Source organism: Protopterus annectens, chromosome 1.part0, assembly GCF_019279795.1.
Source record: "Protopterus annectens isolate FY-2018-M chromosome 1.part0, PAN1.0, whole genome shotgun sequence".
In the NCBI taxonomy this organism is placed as follows: Eukaryota; Metazoa; Chordata; order Ceratodontiformes; family Protopteridae; genus Protopterus; species Protopterus annectens.
Genome location: NC_056725.1, coordinates 590,628,611 through 590,651,535, shown reverse-complemented (window position 1 = coordinate 590,651,535; position 22,925 = coordinate 590,628,611). Strand labels below are relative to the sequence as shown.

Below are 22,925 nucleotides of genomic sequence, written 5' to 3'. Positions count from 1 at the left end.
TAATTTAATTAGTTAATAAAAATGAAAAACAACAAGAATAAACAGACCGGTTTTGGCTATGGCATTGATCTAGCCTTCGGCAGTGTTATTTTACAGAAGCATCTTGAAGTTCTTAAATATATTAGCAGATAATTAATCATAGAGTTTAATTGGTGAACTCATGAATATTCATGAATGTACCAGATCATAAATATTCATTAAGACCAGGCTGGAACAGTCCACCTAATTTCACAATTCATTTTTTCTCTTTTGCATTTAGTTTACTGTGCCATCCAGATTTGTTGGATCTGTCACCTACTATTTTATCAATAATAGTAAAATGAAAATTTGCTGTGGTGTGTTTGAGAGTGTGTTTATATAGGTCATTGCTCATTCTTTTACATTTGACATCACTGAGGTGTTCCGAAACATGTAATCTGAAGGGTCTAGATGTCTGTCCTATGTAAAATGCATGGCAGCTACAGGAAGCCATGTAAATGATCCAGTCTGTGCTGCAATTTGCAAAAAACTTAATATCAAATATGGTGCCACAGTTACTACTGGAAAATGGTTAGGTTTTCAACACATGTTTACAATGGCTGCAGTGGCCATATGGCATGCAGCCAACTAACCTATCTCCTGAAATCAAAGTTTGGGTCATATTATGACTAATGGAATCATTTTGATATTTATAGTGGTTGAAATAAGATCCAATATTTTTCCCTTTTCTGAATGAGAGCATACAGGTGTCAGATAAATGTTGTGACAAAAAATTGTCAGCTAAGAGAATATTCCAATGTCGTCTGATGGCATCAATGACTCTGTTGGTACTCCTGCCATATGTAGTAACGAACCGTAAAGTGTTGTGTGTTGTGATTTTTTTTTTTATATTTGAGAAGGTCCTCTCTGTCTAAATTTGCAGCATAATTGCTTTCTGTATGTACATAACCCATGCGTAACCTCTTGCTTGAAACCTATTAGACAAATCTTTGCGAAAGAATTCGAAGGTATGCTCGTCTGAACAGATACGTCTCATCCTAATGAACTCAGACTTGGGGATATTTTTAGTGATATGTGTTGGATGAAAGCTGGATGCGTGGAGTAAAGTGTTATATTCTGGGTATTTTCTGAATACTTCAGTACGAAGAGCGTTATCTTCATTCCTGGTGATCAACACATCCAAATATGTGATCTTGTGTGGGTCATGGTTGATGGTAAATTGTAAGCCCCACTTGTTATCATTGAGATACTCAACGAATTCCATCAAGTATTCCACATCAGACCTCTACACCATCCAGCAATCATCCAGATATCTACGCCAAATATCAATTTCCCCCAGGTAAATGTTGTGTGTAACATCATTGATGATTTGTTCTTCTATGTATGCCATATATAAATCTGCATATATGGGAGCAAACGATGCACCCATTGCAGTACCCTGTACTTGGAGATAACATTGTTGGCCATAGAAGAAAACTGGAAAGGCCGCAGAAATACCTCACAAAGAGGATTACCGAGCTGGATGAACTTGTCGGTAGGCGGGATCACCCATGAGGTAGAAGGCCGGGCGCGGAGAGCCTGCAGGAACACGGACTCCTCAGATGAAGGGTTGGAGGGCTTCCGGTCATCTCTCTGCTTTAACATTTCCAAGATTTATCCGAAGGATAAATCATCAGGAGGTGACCGTGGGACCCTTCACCATCATCATAGTCCGGACTCTGAGGAGGACTCCGAAGAGTGGGTACCATGAACAGGGGTGTCCTGCGGCTTCTCTGCCTGGTGTCCTGGGGGGAGGCCTGTGACAGCTGCAGCTCAGGGGGTAAAAACTGGGGTTCCGACATCAAAGGAGTGCTACAGAAGCAACAGCCCTCTCCATCGCGCAGAGGGCAGGTCCACCCAAAGAGAGACGGGAGCCCGGAACTGAGAAAGACAACCTTGAAACCAGGGTCATACCCCGCTCCAAAGAACCCACCCCCATGGGTGGAGCCTCAAGCAGGATCAGTGCGGACATGGCTATCGGCACCGAGGATGGAACCGAGGAGAGACAGCTCCGTGCCCCAGGCCGAAGCGCCCATCCCCCAATCCCCAGATTAAGGAAGGACTAGTTCAGTGAGAACCGAAGACCAAAGTGACAAACTTGGAGCCAGAGTGAGATGCACTGTAGCTGCTGAGGTGATGGGTTCCAAGACGAATGATGGAGCAGAAGGCTTTGGAACCAAGATGGTTGAAAGAGGAGTGTAAGATGGAGTCCGTGGATAAGTCAACCCAAGTCCTGCAGGTGGGATGGGTCTTAGAAAGTGTGGGGATCCCCCTAGCTAACAACAGCTGGTCCACAAGATGCACCACGTCGTGTTCTGACAGGTTCCTGGTGGATCTACTGGATACTCCGGATGGGGAGTCAGGACATTCAATGAAAGGGCTATACGTTTGGCACAGAAACGGATCTACAAAAGGGGAGCATCAGGTCCGTGGTGCAAGGTCTGCTGGCACCGAAGTCTCTAGTTTCGAGACCAGAAGTAAAGGGGTCAAATCCAGTGAAGTCAAGTACAGCGCTTGGTGCTGAAGAGACACTCTGAGCCGAAAAGGTCAGTTCCAAAAAGGAATCTAATCAAGAAGTCGAAGGTGTGCCCTGAGCCAAAGAGGCAACAGGTGCCAAAGTCAAAATAGGCTTAGTAAGGTCTATGATCTGTGCTGGAGGCAGGACCAGCGCCAAAAGTGGCACCGGTATTGAAGGTTTCAAGTTGCTTGGAGCCAAGAAAGGCGGAGCCGTACAGGCAGATTTATGCTCCAAAGACAATTTTGGGACCTTTGATTTCCCAGGCTTGCCCTGATCACTCGATGGTGAGGGGGGAACAGAGTGGGATATCTTTTTGTCTTTACTAGGAGGGGTTGAGACCTCTATTGCAGAAATGGCTTCTGAGAAAGGAGACTTCAGTAACCCTTTCAGAATTAGCTTATTTCGGCTCTCATTAAGAGTGCGTTGGCTGAAACTCTTGACAAATATCACACGGAGGCTGCACCGAAAGGTAGGGCACTCCTAAACAGTATACACAGTCATCGTGAGAAATACTATTAGGTAACTTGCCATTACATGAAGCACAATGCTTAAAACCTGAAGTACCCTTCTTATCCAACATCTTGAGTGAAAGACACCACAACCATATAATTTAACTAGAACAAAGTCAAACACCATTCAAAAAAGTCACAAATATAGAAATACAGAGGCATGCAAAGAGAAAAGAAAAGTACAGTTGTGTACACTTACCATAAATGTAGATGTCCAAGTGTATTCACTGTTGCAGTCATCACATTTGGGTTATCTGCTTGCAGTAGCCCTCAGTCAGCCTTATTATCAAAGTCTTGGGTCCTGCGTCGGTTGCTGTCTCATCTTCCATGACGTCAGGTAGTCAGGGGTATAAAGCATGCAGCTGATGCCATTACATCAGTTTTTCTTGCCCCAGATGTCAGGTGCCCCCTAATGGGAAGCAAAATATACATATATATATATATATATATATATATATATATATATATATATATATATGTATATTTATATATATATATATATATATATATATATATATATATATATATATATATATATATATCTCCAACAAAAAAGCAAATACACAAAATAGCTTTTAAGCATAGTAAAGGAGCGTAGAGGTACAGCCAGGGAGGGTAACCAGGACTGTAACAGTGAATACACTCGAACATCTACATTTATGGTAAGTGTACACAACTCAACTATGTTCTTCGTGTTTCACTGTTGCAGTCATCACATTTGGGTAGATTCCCAAAGCTAAGGATGGGAGGAGGAATTTAGATAGCATTAGGACCAGCTATAAGGCCCTGCAAGACTGCTGTGGCAAAGCCAGCTCTGGATTTAGAGAAAATTGGCAAGGTAATGTTTGGTGAAAGTATGTACAGAACTCCAGGTAGCAGCTTCTAGGATGTCTCTGGTAGGGATACGTCTGAGAAAGGCTGTAGAGGTAGATGTAGCCCTGGTTAAATGGGGTCTAATACCCTGTGGGATACCCTATAGCAGAAATGAATGCAATGGCCTATCCATTTTAAAATGGTTTGCTTTGAAATGGCCTTCCCCTCTGCCCCTGCAGCAAATGACACCAGCAGTTGTTCAGATTTCCTTTGAGGTTTAGTCCTGTCCAAGTAAAATATAAGTTGTCTGTGCACATCTAAGGAGTGCAGTATCTGTTCCCCTTTGTTCTGTGGATTAGAAAAGAAGGTTGGCAAATGAATGGACTGATTAAGAGCCACACTGGATACCACCTTGGACATGAAGGAGGGATTGGTCCTGAAGGACACCCTGTCCACATGAAAGATGATGAAAGGCTCCACTGCCAATAGGGCCTGTAATTCAGATACCCTTCTTGCTGAAGTGATTGCTAAAAGGAAGCTGTTTTCCAAGAAAGGAATTTTAACTCTGCATTTTCAGCTGACTCAAAAGAAGGCAAAGTGAGTTTTTCCAATACAAAGTTAAGGTCTCAGGCTGGAGGTGGGGCTCTTCTGGGTTGTCTTAAGTTTTTGGCCCCTCTGAGAAACTGCTTGAGCAGTGGGTGAGAAAAAAGGGGTGGTTCTGTGTTATAATGAGCTGAAATGGCTGAGGCGTGAATTTTGGTGGAGGAAAAGGAAAGGCCCTTGTGAAGCAACTCAGTTAAGTCTTGAAGAATCTGAGGTAAATTGAGCGCTGCTGTGGCCATCCCTTGAGTTTGGTTCCAGGCACAGAATCTTTTCCATTTTTCAGCATAAGATTTTCTAGTACTAGGCTTCCTTGCCACCAAATGACATCCAACACTTGTTTACTGAGGGATGGTAATGGAGACATTAGGTAATTAGTTAGGCTGCCGGGTTCAGGGTTTGAAGCTGGGGGTGCAGAATCTGGCTCTCCTGCTGTGACAGCAGGGTAGGGGGTCTGAGGCAGGTGCCATGGGGCTAGCTGTGACACACTGCACATGAGGGGGTACCAGTGTTGGCGTGGCCAGTCTGGTGCAATCAGTATCATCCTTGGTTTGTCCTGTTTGATCTTTAGTAGTACTTTGGAGAGGAGAGGCAGAGGAGGAAAGGCATAAACTGATAGATTTTTCCAGCTGAAGGACAGAGCATCCACTTTCCAAGCTTGTTTGTGGGGAGTCCTTGTGCAGAATTTGTCCAATTGGTAGTTCTGGGGGGAGGCAAACAGGTCTATATCTGGGCCCAATTTGTTTACCAACATGTTGAAAGTCTTTGGTTCCAGTTTCCACTCGTGTTGGTACATGAGATTTCTGCTTAGTTCATCTGCCAGTGTATTTAGTTTTCCTGTCAGGAACTGAGCCTGTAGATGCACTTGGTAGCTCAAGGCTGTGCTCCACAGAGCCATGGCTAGTCTGCAGAGGGGGTAGGGAAGGGGTACCCCCCTGCTTGTTTATGTACCACATAACAGTTGTGTTGTCCGTCTTTACCATTAATTGTCCTGGAAGAATGTGGTCCTTGAAGGTGTCAGAGCATTCTGTACAGCTAACATTTTTTTTTGATTGATATACAGGTGCATTTGACTTGGGTCCCATTTGCCCTGAATGCACTTTCCTGCCAGGTGAGCCCCCCATGCATAGTCTGATGGGTCTGTTGTTAGGGTTTGGGCGGAAGGGGGTAGAATGAATGGTGGTCCCTTGTTTTGGTGGCAGGCCTCTGCCCAGCAAAGGAATTCTAACCATAGGCAAGGTATGATAGGAATCATTGCTTCTAGATCCTGAGAATGTTGACACCATAGGCTTTTTAGATACCAATCTAGTTTCCACATATGCAGTCTTGCATATGGAATTAGTAGAATGCACGAGGCCATGAACCCCAAGGCTTGCAGTATTTGCCTTGCAGACAGCAGGGTTTTTGTGGCCACTAGTTTGAAGTAAGTTTTCAAATGAATTTGTTTCTCTGGCATGAGGAAAGCCATTTGGGAAGTTGTGTTCAAGCTTGCTCCCAGAAATATAATTTGTTGACAGGGTACCAGCTGTGATTTCTTTTTGTTTATGGTGTACCCCAGACAAGTTAGCACCTTTTGTACAAATGTCAGATGATTCAAAAGTATGTCCTGGCTTTCTGCCTGAATTAGACAATCATCCAGGTATGGGTATATTTGAATATTTCTTTGCCTGCAAAATGCAATGACTGGAGCTAGGCACTTTGTGAATACCCTGGGTGCAATAAATAAGCCAAAGGGCAGTGCAGCGAACTGATAGCGCATGCAGCCTGCTTTGAAACGTAGGTATCTTCTGCAAGATTCCCTGATTGGGATAGGTAGGCTTCCTTTAAATCCAGTGTTGCCAACCAGGCATCTTTGCCTATCATGGGAAGCAACTGGTGAAGAGTTAGCATCTTTAATTTTGGAATCACCAAAAAGGTGTTTAGGATAGAAAGGTCCAAAATAGTACGCCATGATTTGTCTTTTCTGGGTACCAGGAAAAGTCTTGAGCAGAAACCTTGTCCCTTTTCCTCTTCTGGTACAATCTGAATAGCCTTTAATCTTAAGAGAGAGAGAGTACTTGCTTCTGAGCCTCTGCCCACTGATTTGGGGTAGATCTAGCCAACCGTTTGGGGTTGGTAACGTGTGGAAGTGAAATCTGTATCCTTGAGAAACTATGTTTAAAAAACATTTGTCCTGGGTAATCAGTTCCCACTTTTTTGCTTGCAGAGCACTCTTTCCCCCTAAAAGAGCAGCCAGTTGAGAAATGCTTGGAAGTTATAAAGTTAAGTCATTGAGACAGCTTACCATAGTGGGAGTCTTACTACTCCTTGATTTGAAAGTGGGTGCCCCCCCCCCCCCACTGCTTAGTAGTCCTGTGCATGGGACTGAAGCGTGGGTGTTCTGCTGGCTCTGGGTTTGAACCGAGAAAGCCTGGAAGAGGCAGGAAAGGACCAATTTTTTGAGGGGCAATGCTTACTAAATCTTGGAGGCTGCACTTGTAAGAAATCTTTAACAGTTTGCATAGATTTAGCTTTTTCCTCCATCTTTTTAAGAACTTCTGCTTTGTTACCAAACAGGCGGTCCTGATTTAAGGAAGCATCCAGCAATTTAGTTTTAACATGATCTGGCAAAGATTGCTCCTTAAGCCAAGCATGCCTTCTTAATACAGACCCGGTGACAGCAGCCCTGCAAGATGCCTCTAGTGAATCAAAGCAACATTGCAAAGTATGTTTTATAACCTGTTCAGCAGAATGCATTAAATCCTGTAAATCCTTATTTTCAGCACAATCAGGAATCAACATCATTTTCTGTTTAAGTAATCCAATTATATGCTGCTGATACTTTCACATATGGAACTGGCAATTTAAGGCCCTGATGGCCAAGATTGCAGAGGTACATACCTTCTTACCCCATCTATCCAGGGCCCTGGAATCTCTATCAGAGGGGGTAATATTTTTGGCAGTAGTAGCCTTAATGCCCTTGGGTCCTTGTGAAATGGTCTCAGGATCCGCAGTAGGATTTTTAAAAAAGAATTTGTGAGAATCAGGAACCCTGTAATATATATTAGGTTTTCTGGGAACAGGAGGTAAAGAGTCAGGGGCCAAACTAGATTCTGAAAAGGCATAGTCAACAATGTCCAGCACAGGAGGGATAGCTAAAGGCCTGTGTTGGGGCAGGAGTAAGACATTTCTAAGCCTCTTTTTAGAATCAGAGTAATCCTGGCTTTCCCAGTGAAAATGCTCCCTAAGAGTATGCAAGGTTTCACCAAAAGAAAAATCCTCTGGGGGAGAAGCAGAGGGAATAGAGTCCTCTGCATCAGAATCCTCATAGGTAGATAAGGGTAAATCCTGGTCAGAAATATCATAAGCAAATTCAGTCCTAGGTCTCTCAGAGGGGGAAGGTTGGCTTCCCCTGATTAAAGTAATAAAGTCTTCAGCCATTCTTATCACCTGTTTTTTAGGCATAGAGGCCTGACTATGCGGTCTGGGCATCTGTTTCCTAGGCATGATTCGAGTTTTAGGCCTTGAAGAAGAAGATGACGTCAGTTTAATATGCAAGTTAGTAGGCCTGAATACACCCTCAGAAGCCAGTGCCTGCACAGCGGCTCCATACCCATCCAAGGTAGAGAAATCCACAGGTTCCACAGTTGAAGCATCTTGTGGCATACCGGACTCCGAATGGATCTCAGTAGAGGCCTGTGAATTTGAAGTAGCGGGTATCAGGGGCTGCAGAAGCGCCTCACTGAACACTGGCGAACTGGTGACTATCTTAGGAGAAGCGTCTTCGGCAGCTTTGGACCTAGGCAGCCTGTTTCTGTCTTTATCTTTGCGTTTTTTTGGAATGTCGGTAGTTGGATGGCTTGGCTTATTGAAGACATATCTGGATAATTGAACAGAGTATCAAAATATTTAGAAGTGAAAATATATCGGCGACGAATAGTTCATGGTTTAAATAAGGCATAAAACCGACAGTGAGGTACGTCGTGGTCAGGGCCTAGGCAAGGAATACAGTACGAATGAAAATCTTTATGAGGTATTTGCTTTCCACAAGAAATACAGTTATTGAATTTTACTGACATCGGTTTACAGCAAGAAAAAGTTTCCCCAACGGGGTACTTAGCTTTAGTTGAAGACTTCAGTTCTGAAACTCGAAAATGAAAATTTCAGGAGTCGGCAGACCGGCACTTGCGAACTGCTTCTGCTTCGGGCACCCCACAGCAAGAAAGACTGATGTGATGGTATCGGCTGCATGCTTTATACTCCTGACTACCGGATGTCACGAAAGATGAGACAGTAACCGGCACAGGAACCAAGACTTTGATATCAGGCCGACTGAGGGCTACTGCAAGCAGATAACCCAAATGTGATGACAACAGATAAACCTTCTTCAGAAAAAAGGTATTTCAAATGTAACAGCATCAGACCTACCACATGCTGTTCAACTATACATGTTGACATTTCAATATTTCTCTCCTCCAGAAGCAAGCATGCAGCTGCTGAGCTAACACCATACAGTCTAAAGTTCAAGCTCACATGTTTTATTGTTCTACAAAAGCTATTATAAAGTAAAACATGAAGGCCATTACATCAGGTGCAATCTCAAGGACTTTGTAAACTGTGCAATTAAGAAATATTTGCCAGGTGATGACAATAAAGCAATCTACAATACTGCTGAGAAGGAAAACGAACCATATACAGATAAGAAAGAAAACGAACCATATACAGATAACTAGTCATGCAAAGGACAAAAAGCAAACTTTAAAAAATAAACCCTAAGAACAAAACACAGGTCTTTACTTGGCAGTTGTCTGCTAAAATAAACTACAAAGTGATTCTACTCTGAAGAGTAAATCAAGGAACAGATGTGCAGTACAATAGTCAAGGTGACCTCAGAAAAAAAAATGCCTCCTGCAATATTCATGGTAAAGGTGTTTGTTTCCAAACACACATTCTACTGGACACAGGAAGGAGATGCAGATTGTAGAGAAAATATTCCATCTGTGAACTTAAACAGAAATTCAGTCTCTATGAGGCATTGAGTCTGCATTCTTCCCTGGGCTCGTGTGTGTATTTCTGCTGGGGTTTCCAGCTTCCTACCACAACCAAAAATACAAGCTGAAGTTTAATTGGCAATCCCCCAAACTGTCTGCTGGTGTGTGGATGTGGTAAGCATTGAGTATGATGCATACTGGAATAAACTGGCATCCTGTCCAGGCCTAGTTCTACATCTTAGGCCCAACCCTTGCTGGGACAGGCTTCAGCTTCTCATACCCCATAACTCTGAAGAGGATAAAAGCAGGTGTCTGAAAACAGATGTATGCTCTGTGTGTCAAGGATACCGACCACAACCAACTTAAATGTACTGACACAATACAGAACATCAAGTGCAACTTCTTACCTGTGCTTTATCCTTGATACTCCCAGTATTTATAAACCACTGCTTGCTGGCACGAATAATTACAGGCTTTTTACTCCTCCAGTCATATGGATAGCTGTGCACAAAATCTTCCTCCTTTAGTAAACTATTCGTACTCTGAAGCATCTGAATAACTACACAAACCATAAAAAATTAGATTAATCTAAGACCATAAAAGCAAAACTTTTTCTAGAATGTAAGACAACATGGTGATAGACTCCTGACAATTTATTTGCATCATCTTGAAACTTTCTAAAAAGGCAGAACTTAATAAAAATACAGAACCTTTGCCTGGCATACAATACTTTTTTGCCACAATCCAAAAAAAATGGCAATCACTCAATTCAGTTTTTGCTCAAGTGGTTTCCTAATACAGCAAATAATTAATCTTGAGCTCACTAGTCACTTTCTAGTGATGGCTACAAAATTTTCAGGTAATCCATTCAGAGACCATAAAACTCCTGTCTGTAGACCATAAGTTTCTCAGACATAGAATCATAAAGTATAGTGTGTGTTTATGTACTTTATGTACACTTAACATAAAGCAGATCTTTGAAGAAAGGTCATTGTATCCGTAAATCATAGCAGTTGGGCTTACCCAATTTGTGTGCGCCTTCTCTCTGCCACAATTTAAAAATGAAGTGTCACCTCTTCACAAAAAGAACACAAGACTCATGCTTCCTTCATATTGATGTAAAAAGGCACAAGAATCCCTTAAAATCCTGTTTTTTCAATGATCTCCTCAATTGTTTTTGATAGAATTTCATATAGGAATTTCTGTTTCTGGTAGGAAAGCAGCTGTGCATAAAGATTACAAAACAAAACAAATGTGTGTATTCACAGAACACTAAGTGAATATGGGAGGTACAACTAAAATCAGTCTACTTAAACACCCTTTCGTTTTTAAAGCACTAGAACATGAGATATGTAATACATAATGAAATCAAAACCATGTTTAATGTAAAACTGCACACTTTTCCCTCTATTATTTATTTTTCTTCCCTTTTATCCATATTCAATGATAGTATTGCACTGAAGAGTCAATATAGTACAGAAAATCCCCCTGTGCCTAAGAAACAGGAAAACAGCAGTATTTAGTAGGATAACATCTAATTAGCTAAAACAATGACTGTGCAAAATTTCAATAAGAAATCTGACTATTTAAGTGAGTCTAGATGTTTACAATAATCATGTTGTGAAAAGCAAACCTTTTTTCTTCAAAGTATAAAAGAAAAATCTTTTTTTTATTTAAATTATTTATTGGTTACATACAACTACATGAATCGGTATTTGTCATTTGCATTCCAAAAAATCAAATATATATTCAGTTAAAACTACCAGGCGAGTACCTGTCACTAAGATAAATGTTTGTGATAATTAATTAGTACAAAAGATTGATGCTCAGCAAATCTTACCATATGAGGGATTCTAAAAGATTATAAATTATGTAAAAGATCTTGCTTGTAAAAAAGTTCATAAAAGAAATACATGTTAGTTGAGTACTTAAGACTGTACAGAAAATGATCTTGATAACTTTACAGGCACTAAAAATTAGATAACTTTTTAGTAACAACTGAGGTATACTGGAAAATGCATACAATAACACATAAAAGAACTCACAACTGGCCATATATGTTAAAAGAACTTCAGAAAAATAATCAGTGGGGGCGTGGCCAAGATGCCAGTCTGATAGCAGCAGAAATCTATAGCTCTGCTTAGATTTTAATATCCTGATAGGAAAAATACTTTAATTTTAAGAAAAATCTAACTAAAAGTATACTAAAAGATAGATTAACATAGACTCTTCATTATTTTCTAAAACGTAATACATAGTCAAGAGAGTTTTTTAATTATTCCTGTCAAGACATTTCCTACTGGAGATCTCAACATGAGCAACTCGAAGAACCCACACCAGGAGAGTGCAGTGAAGAAAGAAGTACATCTTATAATAACAAACATACAAGAACTGTCACTAAAAATGGACAAATTTGAAAACAAAATGGAGATTATCAAACAAGAATCCAGTAAACAACTGGAACTTCTAAATGGAATAGTAAAAAAAAAAAATATGAACAGATTCTTGCCTTAGAGGAAACAGTAACTGACCTGGATACTAGAGTGACAGAAAATGAACATCACAATGATTTTTTTCTGAAACAAAACACCAGGCTGATTGAGAAACTGGAAGACCTTGAAAGTAGATCAAAGAGGAATAACATAAGCATATATGGAATTCCTGAGAAAGAAGAGGGTGCTAACATGATTCAGTTCCTCAGTAAGTGGTTTTCATCAGCACTAAACATGGCTGAATCCCTCTCTTTTGGAATTGAGAGGGCTCATCGGTCCCTGGCAAATCCAGCTTTGTCTCAGAGTTCATCTAACCCCATGTCTATAATAGTCAGATTTCTTTCCTCACAAGACAAGGACTTAGTGCTGAAATCAGCTTGGACTAATTCCCCTATCAAGATGGGGGAAACGTTACTTGTTTTGACAATGACTATACCTCTACAGTCATATCCAGAAGAAAAGGAGTATGATCCTCTAATAAAGTACTTGAAAAAAAAACAATATTAAAACTCAAATTATTTTTCCTGCAAGAATAAAAATTTCCTTGCCAGAAGGACTGAAGATCTTTGATTCCCTACAAGGAGCAGTAGAATTTATGCAAAAAAAGAAAATACTGTCGGGCATAGAAGAAATGGATTGGTAATCCCAGAGTTTGAAGAGACAGGCAACAAAAAATGGATGGTCTGTGAAGGAAGGAGCAAACAAAACTAAGAAACTAAAGGACAAATGAATAAATTCCTTCTAATTTTAAATGCTTTGTTTTATGTATCATAATACATTTAATTCTGGAAAATCTCTATACTGTAAGGTAATGCGAATCATCTTTACTATTAACTTTCTCTTTTCCTTTCTCTATCTACTTTTTCTAATTACATATAGTACTAAGTATTTAAATTACATTCTCACTCTCTTCATTCTTCCTTTTCCTTTTGTTACTAATGTTCCTTTTCTCTCTTTTCCGTACTATAAGTACTTTACATTCTTTTCCCTTTTAAACTACAAATGATATAGGTCTTCTAATTCTTCAGTAATAGTATAATTTGACTTAATACCAAAGTAGATAGATATAGATATATATATATATATATATATATATATATATATATATGGGTTCATGTCAAACCAACGACATGTTAAAATAACGAAAGTCACTACAGCGAAACGAAACCATCGACAGTTCAAAACATCGACAGTACATTTATACGAAAGTACAGTGCTAACATGGGTCCTGCAAGGGGGAAGTAGTATGGGTACAGTATCATATCATATCCTTTACTTCCCTTGCAGGACCCATGTTAGCACCGCATGTGATAAATGTACTGTCGATGTTTTGAACTGTCGATGGTTTCGTTGTAGTGATTCGTTATTTTAACATGTCGTTGGTTTGACATATATATATATATATATATATATATATATATATATATATATATATATATATACACACACACACACACTAGGGTCTTTTTTCCTTCTCTGGTCTGGTTAATTGGTTGGTAATGATTGAAATGTTATAAAATGATTTCTGATTTGAGGCAGCTGTTGTTACTTCTAAATAGCTGTTTTTATATGAAAGGGCTAATTTTTTCATGATGTTGATATTTTGTGGCAAACTGGTGGTCTGTGTGACTGTTCTCATTGTGTAGATTCATGACATGCACTGACAAGGCAGCTTGAGTGTTTTTTTTTTTTTTTTTTTTTGCTTTCTGTAAACTCTAAAAGCTTTAAGATTTGATTTCCTGGCGAAAATGCTTTTTTCCTCACTACAGACACCCTCTGCTGTGCATGAGCCTATTTAGATACTTTTTAACAAGTTTATGAAGCTGCAACTTAAAAAAACAACAGATTCTATGACATCACTTGACCTTTTGAACTTGTTAAATGGCTGTATTTAGAATTCTTTTCTTTTGATTCTGTTATCCTTCACTTAGATACTTTAAATGGTAAATAATTAGCTCTGATAAAAGTGTTTAACTCCTTTGAAAATACCTATGTTCTTTTATAGATGCATACATAGGTTCATAGGTTCATACTAGGCTATCTGCCCGAGGGCATTTACAAGCCTAGCCCATAGTTTTGTGGCTTACGCCACCCCTTTAGTATGGGGAACTATACCCATTATTTTGCTGTGCCTCTGTCGAGCAGTGACACTGAGGTAATCCCTGGTGTATATCTGCGATCTCCCATCCATTGGTCAAGATTTCTCTTGAACAAGGCCAGCGAGGTGCTCTGCCTCACATATACCGGGATTTTATTCCACAGCATAGGGAGTCTTTGGGTGATGAATCTATCCCTCCAGCACGTCCTATTAATAGCCGTGTCGAGGTTTAAGTCTCCCGCCCTTGTGGCTCTGACGGATCTAGATTTTTTGAGGTGAAGCATATTCATCAAATCTGGGTTTGACATGGCCTTGTATGTTAGGCAAAGGTCACCTCTGAGCAAGCGGTAAGCAACTGAATAGAGCTACATTCTGCAGATTCAATGATACTTTTAGTAACTAAATGATGTCAAATGAACTAGGAGCTGCATTAGAAAACTCATTATGCATATTAACATCGGACGTATGTTACATAACTAAACCTTCAGTAACTAAACAGAGGGTTGTGAGGCTTTTTTGTAATAAGTGTTTTATATATATATATGTATATATATATATATGTATATATATATATATATATATATATATATATATATATATATACGGTTCCCTATCAGAAGCCTGAAACACTATAAGCCTGAAAATCAAAATCCTGAAAACTATAGACTGAAAGTTCAAAATCCTGAAAGCCCAAAATCCTGAAACTCAAAATCCTGAAAACACAAAATGGACATACTGACATCATTGTGGCTTTGCTATTGTTAGCCCTGTGGTGTTGGGTCATGCTTTGGGTTCAGGTAAGTGTGCGGTTGGTTTTATGGTAGGGTTAGGGGTGGTTTAAGTGAGTTAGGGTTAGGGCGCAGGTTAGGCATGTATGCAATAGTGACAAATATTGGGGTTAGGGGCGGTTTAAGTGAGTTAGGGTTAGGGCGCGGGTCAGGTGAGTGTGCGATAGTGACGGACCTTAGGGTTAGGGTCAGGGTCAGTTGGTAGATATTAGTGTCTTTATAGTGACATATTAGCATTATTTGTGTTTTCAGGATTTTGAGCTTTCAGGATTTTGAACTTTCAGTCTATAGTTTTCAGGATTTTGATTTTCAGGCTTATAGTGTTTCTGGCTTCTGATAGGGAACCATATATACATATATATATATTCAACAGATCTTTACATGAAAAATGTTAGACAAATGACTGACAAAATGGTTAAAACATCTGTTTCTTGAAAAGTCTTGGAAATATTGACAATCTTCTTAGCCATCAGCTTCTAATGTTTATACATACTTTGATCTGATGTGTATTTCTGACACATCTTCTTATCAGATGTGCTATTATATGTGACATATTCATATAGCTTCAGTTATATTGGATACTCTCATTTTAATGTATATTTCAAGGACTCAGATTTTTTTAGTTGCTTTCATAATGCTTTTTCTTTTTATACTATATTCTAAGCAGAGATGGATAACTTATGTCTTTTGGTGTTGGAGAGGTGGTGGATGGATGGTTTAGTTAAGTTTTTAACTAAACCAGAAACTTTATGTTTCATGTATGTGTTTGTAAATAGTTTGGAGCTTTTGAAAGTAGTGCTTAATACACGTTATACATCCATGATAAGTAAGTTTTCAGTAGATTTCAAGTCAACATGGAAGAAAGGTCTTTCAGTAAGTAACAACATACACATTACAGTCAATGGCTTATAAATGTTTATCATTAAATATTAATGGTTTTAACAATAATGTTAAAAGAGCTGGTTTGCTTAAATATATCAAAATGCATAAAGCCCAGACCATCTTTTTACAGGAAACCCATCTATTAAAAAAAGACCTACAAAAATACTCATTTAATGGCTATACCATTTTGGCTGATTCATGTTTTAAGACTAAGAGAAGGGGCACTCATTCTATGGAAAAATACATATACTATGGCAAGCATTATAGATACAATTTCAGATGAAGATGGGGTGCTAAGCATGGTTATTTTGAAAATCAATAGATAGTATTATACTTTGATTAATACATACTGGATCCCAGGACTAAGTAATAAATATGCTGACAAAGATCTGGACCGGATTACCTTAAATGCTAAAGGGGAAATTATAGCAACAGGTGATTTTAACTGCCTATTATCAGGCAATGATACTTCTAAAAATGTTAAAATAAAACTAACATCTCAAGCCAAGAAGTTAAATGACTTTACAAATCAGATGAACGTTAAAGATATACATTGTCTAAGAGAACATTATTCCTTATTCTGTACTCACTATTCATATCGGTTTGGTACACAAACATACATTGATAAGGTCTTTGTATCAAATATATACTCAAAAATAAGTGCCGTATCTATAATGACTTGCCACTTTCAGACCATAATGCTATAAACTTTACATTAACTATGCATACAGATGACTTAAGATTTCTACAGAGAATTCCTGCTTATATAACTACGTTAAAAGACTTTAGGGAATGGATAATGAAAGAAACAGACATGTTTATGGAAACAAATGATAATGGTGAAGTGACTGATACTATACTATGGGACACCTTTAAAGTTTACATATATGGTAGAATAAAATCTTGGTACCTTATAAAAAGGAGAGAGTGGGACAAAGACTTACAAAAAAACATAGACAAGATAAAAATGGACGCAAAACCAAATAAATTAGCACATAATGGAATTACTAAGTTAAATCAAAAATACTTAGAAGTTCTGAATCATAAGGTAGGCATAAACCTGGAAAATTTGAAATTCCAATCTTATGATGTAAATCCTACATATCTACATAAAATAGCAGTAAGATCTAAAATAAATAAACAATCAAAATCTTATTAATGAGATTAAACATAAAAGTGATGGTTCAGTTAAGAGTATATCTAACTTAATGGGCATATTAGAAGTGTTCAAAAACTACTATAAAGATATAAATAATAACACACCACTTTTGGAGACAGATAATGTAATAAATACATTTATTCAAGAACATATAACTACTAATATAACTACTAAGGTGTCAATGCAACAAAATAACATATTCAATAAACAAATAACTCTAACAAAAGTGAAAGAGCAAATAAAAATGTAAAAGATGATAAAGCTCCAGAAATGGATGGAATAATTCATGAACTATACAAGATTATTCCTGAATATATAATAAAGAAAATAAGTGCCTTTACCATGGTTAAGCAAAAATGCATAACACCCCCATCGTGGAAATATTCAACTATTTCCTCCATTTTAAAACAAGGTAATTACCCCAAATCTTCTGATTCATATAGGCCAATTTCATTACTAAACACTGATTGTAAAATTTTCTTGACAATATTAGCTAATAGGATAAAGAAAACATTACCAAATCTAATACATAATGATCAGACAGGGTTCATTCTTCACAGAAAAGTGCAAGATAACATTATTAAATTGCTATCATTAACAGACATAGCATGCAAATACAAAATAACTAACATCAGCCTAGACTTAAAAAAGGCTTGTGATTCTATTAGTTGGTTTTATCTACAAAGAATTCTGACTGGTTCTGAATTCTCCTCAGATTTTTTCAACTTATTAATGAAAATTTATAGTTGGGCACAAGCTTATGTGAAAATCAGATCATGTCTATCTTCACCACTAGAAATATCAGGGGAACTAGACAAGGTTGTTCTTTGTCACCATTAGTGTTTGCTCTTTAAATGGAACCTTTTGCTACATATATCAGAAACAAGCAAAATATAAAAAGCTTTCAAGTTAATAAGGACTATTGTCCTAAGATACAATTATTTGCTGATGATATGTTGTTAACGTTGGGTGATATTAATGGTTCTTTGCATGATGTCATAAATACCTTAAGCAAGTTTGAAAGAATTTCAGGGCTTAAATTTAATCAGAATTCCAAAACATTACTAATTAACAAAGATATCAACAAAAACCTAAGATAGAATAGCCTGTTTAATTGGGAGAATGATGTATTAGAATATTTGGCTGTCAGTATAAAGAGTACATGGAAAGAGTCTGTTAAACTAAACTACAATAATTTAACAACCACCATTGGTGAACTAATCAAAAGATGGAATAAAATATTCTTCACAATAGAGGATAGGCTCTCTTTAATTAAAATGATAAGTTTACCTAAAATTTTGTTTTATATACAGTCATTGATGCTACCTCCTCCTAAAAACGTATTTAAAAAATTAGATTCAATGCTACTTAAATTTTTATGGTTCCCCTTAAAACCTAGGATTGCATATAAATGGCACATTACAGCTTGGAACAGTAATGGGATAGCATTCCCTAGCTTAGATCTTTATTCTAAATCAGTTATAGTTAATGTAATATTACATTGGATCTCACCTACCTATATATCTGGCTGGAAAATAATGTATAACATTCATATAACTGATGTCAGAACTATAGAAAATCAATTTAAGGACAATACAGAATAAGTAGAGTTCATTGGATTTTACGTGAATTTTGCTTATTTAATAAGAAGTTTGATCATTTTTCTTATGGCATTAATCAAATATTTAATAACTTTAAAAATATAATTGATTGTAATTACAACATTAAACAATTAATATTTCTTATATTCCCTATAGCATACTCCCCCGATTGCCTAGATTCTTTCAACATCAATGCCATGCAAACATTAAAGGAAAATAACTTGATATATTCTGGCATCAGTTTATTGAAAATAAGAGTATTAAACCACTGAACTCTCTTCTACGTAGTTCTGATAGTAGTCAAGACAGTTGGTTGTGTATACACTCATTACGACAGTTTATAGAAAACAAAATGAGAGTATCAATCAACCTAGAGAGTGAATCTATACCTAGTTTGATCCAGCGTTTCATTAGGGGTCTTGAAAAGACAGATGATTTAAAATTAAGTATCTCACCTATCTATAAGATGCTAAGAGAAGACACTCTAAAGTTTGACTCAGATTTTTGGAATTACTATGTAAGGATTAATGGAGAACAAATATCTGATGAAAACAAAATACTGTTATTGAAATCTATGTATGATATCTCTTCTTCATTACAATGGAGATTGTATACATGGAAATTTATAAATAGGAGTTTCTATACTCTACATAAAATAAATCTTATAATCAAAAACAGTGAAAGTAAATGTTGGAAGTGTGATGAATTACTAGAGGCCAACTGGGTTCACATGTTCATTGAATGTAGAAATGTTGTTCAATACTGGAAAGACTTCAGATATATTGTAAAGGCTTTATGGTCTGGTAACTGTCATATTTCTATCTCACTAATCCTATTCAATGTTCCTGTAACTAATGTAATTCCTAAATCTCAGATTCATTTACTCTGGTCAATTCTTGCAATTGCCAGAAAAGTTATTACTTTGCACTGGAAAAGTAAACACGATTTGATGTTTAAAGAACTTATTAATTTAGAAAAAGTTTTTTTGTAAAAAGAACTGCAAACCATTGGTTATAAAACTCATAATATTACTCATAACAAATAGCATGGCAAAAATTGGAAAACCTTTTGAACAAATATTGATAATTTCTCATGGATAAAATTATTGTTGATCATGGATGAATGTAAATATTGTAAATAGTTTTGTTATTGTTTTATTGTATTTGTTATATGTACACTTGCATATGTTTATAATGAAAACAAAATAAAAATGTTTTTGGAAAAAAAAAGAAAAATAATCAGTAGCAAAGAAGGTTGCTGCAAATTAATTTTTCCAGTAAACATTACAACAACAGATCACCAAGAGTAATTTTCTAAGCTTTGTATCAGTAAATGTATGAAGTAATAAAACCCTTTCCGAAAGTGGGACAATGGGAGGGCACTTTACAGCTCAGTGACCTGGAAAATGTATTGTTACTAAGTATATTTAAACAAAAACACAATATCTTATTCAAGGAGGGTTAATGGAACAGTAAATCATAATATCTGGGTAGATTCTCCAGTAGCATCTTGCTAGGAAGTGGAGCTGCATATGCGATTAATGATTTTCCAGGTTCAAAATACTACAAAAATAGATAGTTCAAACTACTAGTACATGCATATGTGGAAAACAACCATTTCTATAATGCAGTGTGCTGGAATAATAAGCTAATGTACTGCCTGCCAGATAATTCTTGAATGAAAACATTTATAACACAGCTGAATGCTAATAATGCATTGTGTGATTTTTTTTCAAATTTTTATGTACATTAGAAGGATAATGGATACAGATTCGCCAGTTAGTTCAATCCACAGATTCATAGTTAAGTACTAAGCTAGCTGCCCTTGTGGGCCATGTTAAGCCTTGATAATTTCCTTTTTGGTGTTTGAATTAAGCTATCCTGTGTGATATTAAAAAGGCCTTATCCATCCGATGGTCGATATTATACATTAACTATAGTGAGAATAAATGGAATCAAACCACAGATGAGCATTTAGGACCTGCCTCTCTCAATTAGTAGTAAAGGGGGCAGTCCTCGGGTAAATTTGTTAACACCCATCCATAGATCCAAGTTGGGTTTGAATGTGGATGGAAATAAGCCAGGTTTTAAATAGAGGGGAGTCTGTTCCAGAGGAGCAGTTTCCTCTGTGAGATATGCCTGCCTTTCCAAACCATTCTACTGACATTGCAGAAGAGGTTTATATCCTTAGATCGAGTGTTTCTGATGCCATTTCACTTGTTGATGTGAAGTAGGTCCATCAGTATTGTGTCAGATGGTGCTTTGTATGCCAGACACAGGTCACCTCTTATCAGTCTGTATAATACACATTATAGTGAAAGGGGCGAGTCGGTCTACTTAGGGCATACTGTTTAGGCCTTGTATCCCTTTAGTAAGGTACCTCTGCAGGTGTACCAGTTGTTGCATATGTCTGGACACATGCATGACAAAGGAGGCTTTATACTCAATGACTGGGCTAATGAGGGCTGAGTTAAAGGGGGCAAGTACATTCTAGATCTAGACACTTTCCCCCTTTTTTTTTAATAAGCTGTACAATACAGATGGGCTTTCTTATGAAAATGGACATGCGTTGGTCAAAAGTTAGGTCAATATCCACATATGAACTGTGTCAATTTTTAGGAGCATACTGTCAATATGGCAATTCCCTGAGATAGATGGCTTCCCAATGCATACAATAGTGCATTTTAGTATTTAATTTCAGTACATGATTTTAGTACCAACTACATCTTTGGGACAACCCTTCCTACAGAATGGCCAAGTCATTTGGGGATTCAAGGATTGCTTCAGCATGCAGTCAACTGCCAAACAGGAGAGATCACAGCATTGAAAGCTGGGGGATTCCACTTGTGACTGGCCTCTTTGTGACCATAGCTTTTGTCACCTTTTCAAAAAAGTCCATCATCCTCAGCAAGCATGACCTGCCCTTGTAGACTCCAAAGTGAGACAGGTCTAATGTTTGGAGGTTTCCTATGGAAAGTATTTCCATTAGAAACCTGACAATTTCACATTACACAGGAAGTAGCATAGCACAACAAAAACAATGCAGCACAGCACAACCAAAACAACACCCAAGTACCTATGCAGAACCAGTGCTGACACCTGCAATGGAAAACAGAGGCCTGTGCAGATAACAGATAAAATATATTTTATTCTAAATGAAGACAATAAAAAAGAGTTATATACTTACCATAACTTGGAATCTGTACTATCCAGTGTCATTATTCATCATGGATGGATCTTGGATCCGAGCTGGCAACTGAAGGACAGATCCAAAGCTCAAGCTCCTTCCCTTCCCATAATCCCGAGCTGACTTGTAACCCTCAGATCGATTTTGCCGGATAGAAAAAAAGGCAGCATAGCCTGCCCATTATACTAAATCTCCTCAAGAAAAAACATCCCTCCGCATCTACCAGGTTCTCAGAAGGAAGGGGGAAGGAAGGCAGGAAATTGACGAATAATGACACTGGATAGCACAGATTCCCAGTTATGGTAAGTACATAACTGTTTATCTGATATTATCGGTGTCATTATTCATCACAGATGGGTCAGAGTCCCCAGCTGCTAAGAATCCTGGGTGGCCTCAGTGAAGGATATGCCGGAGCACAGAGGAACCAAAGGAAGCCCTGTTCCTAGACACTAAATCAAACTTGCAGTGTGAAAAAAAGGTGTGGGGATTAGACCAAGTAGCAGTAACACAAATCTCATCAAAATAAAGTTTAGCCAAGAAGGCGGAAAACGTAGCCACAGACCTAGTAGAGTGAGTTTTAACTGGTCTGGATAGCTCTATATGTCTGCTATCATAAATGCAGGAAATACAGCTGGTGATCCGCCGGGAAATTGATACTTTAGTAACAGCCAGACCTTTTCAGGCCTGAGAAAACGCTATGAAGAGCTTATCCGACTTCCAAAATTCTTCAGTCCTCTTAAGATAAAAGTCAAGCTGTCTATGGATGTCCAAACAGTGTAACTTATATTCCCCCTAATTAGGGAAGAAGACTGGTAGCTAGACAGATTGGTTGAAATTAGCTTCCAAAGCTACCTTCAGAACAAATGAAGGATTAGTCCTGCACAGTCTGGAAGAAAAACTGGGAACCTTATTCAAATGGAAATCAGAGATGGCTACCAACTGGAGTTTAACTGTGAAGAACCTATCCCCTTCCTGATAGAGAGAAGCCAAGAACAACAGAATGTCAGGAAAAGGGGCTGATAAAGGGTCCAGATTTCGTTGCCTGGCCCAAATAGAAACTCTTTTCCATTTACTAGAATATATCTTCTTAGCAGATGGCTTCTGAGAGACTAAGATAATATTCTTCACCATAGAGGGAAACCTGGACTGGGAAAGGATCAGTGGAACTGAAGGAACCATGTGGTTTAGATGAAGAGTATGAAGGTCAGAAAATTTCCCAAGGGTGGGAAATGAGATACAGGATGGGATCCAATATCCAGGGAGGATATTTCAGATGAGACTAAAGAAGGGA

General features: G+C 37.9%; 1 protein-coding gene across 1 annotated transcript in view; it reads right to left on the bottom strand.

The window, feature by feature from the left end:
- IARS2 (isoleucyl-tRNA synthetase 2, mitochondrial) overlaps nt 1-22,925 on the bottom strand; it is a 1,410,425-nt gene that overhangs the window by 887,286 nt on the left and 500,214 nt on the right. The window contains exon 11 of the mRNA XM_044061644.1: nt 9,836-9,987. Within this exon, the coding sequence (XP_043917579.1) occupies nt 9,836-9,987 (152 nt within the window). The remainder of the gene's footprint in view (nt 1-9,835; nt 9,988-22,925) is intronic.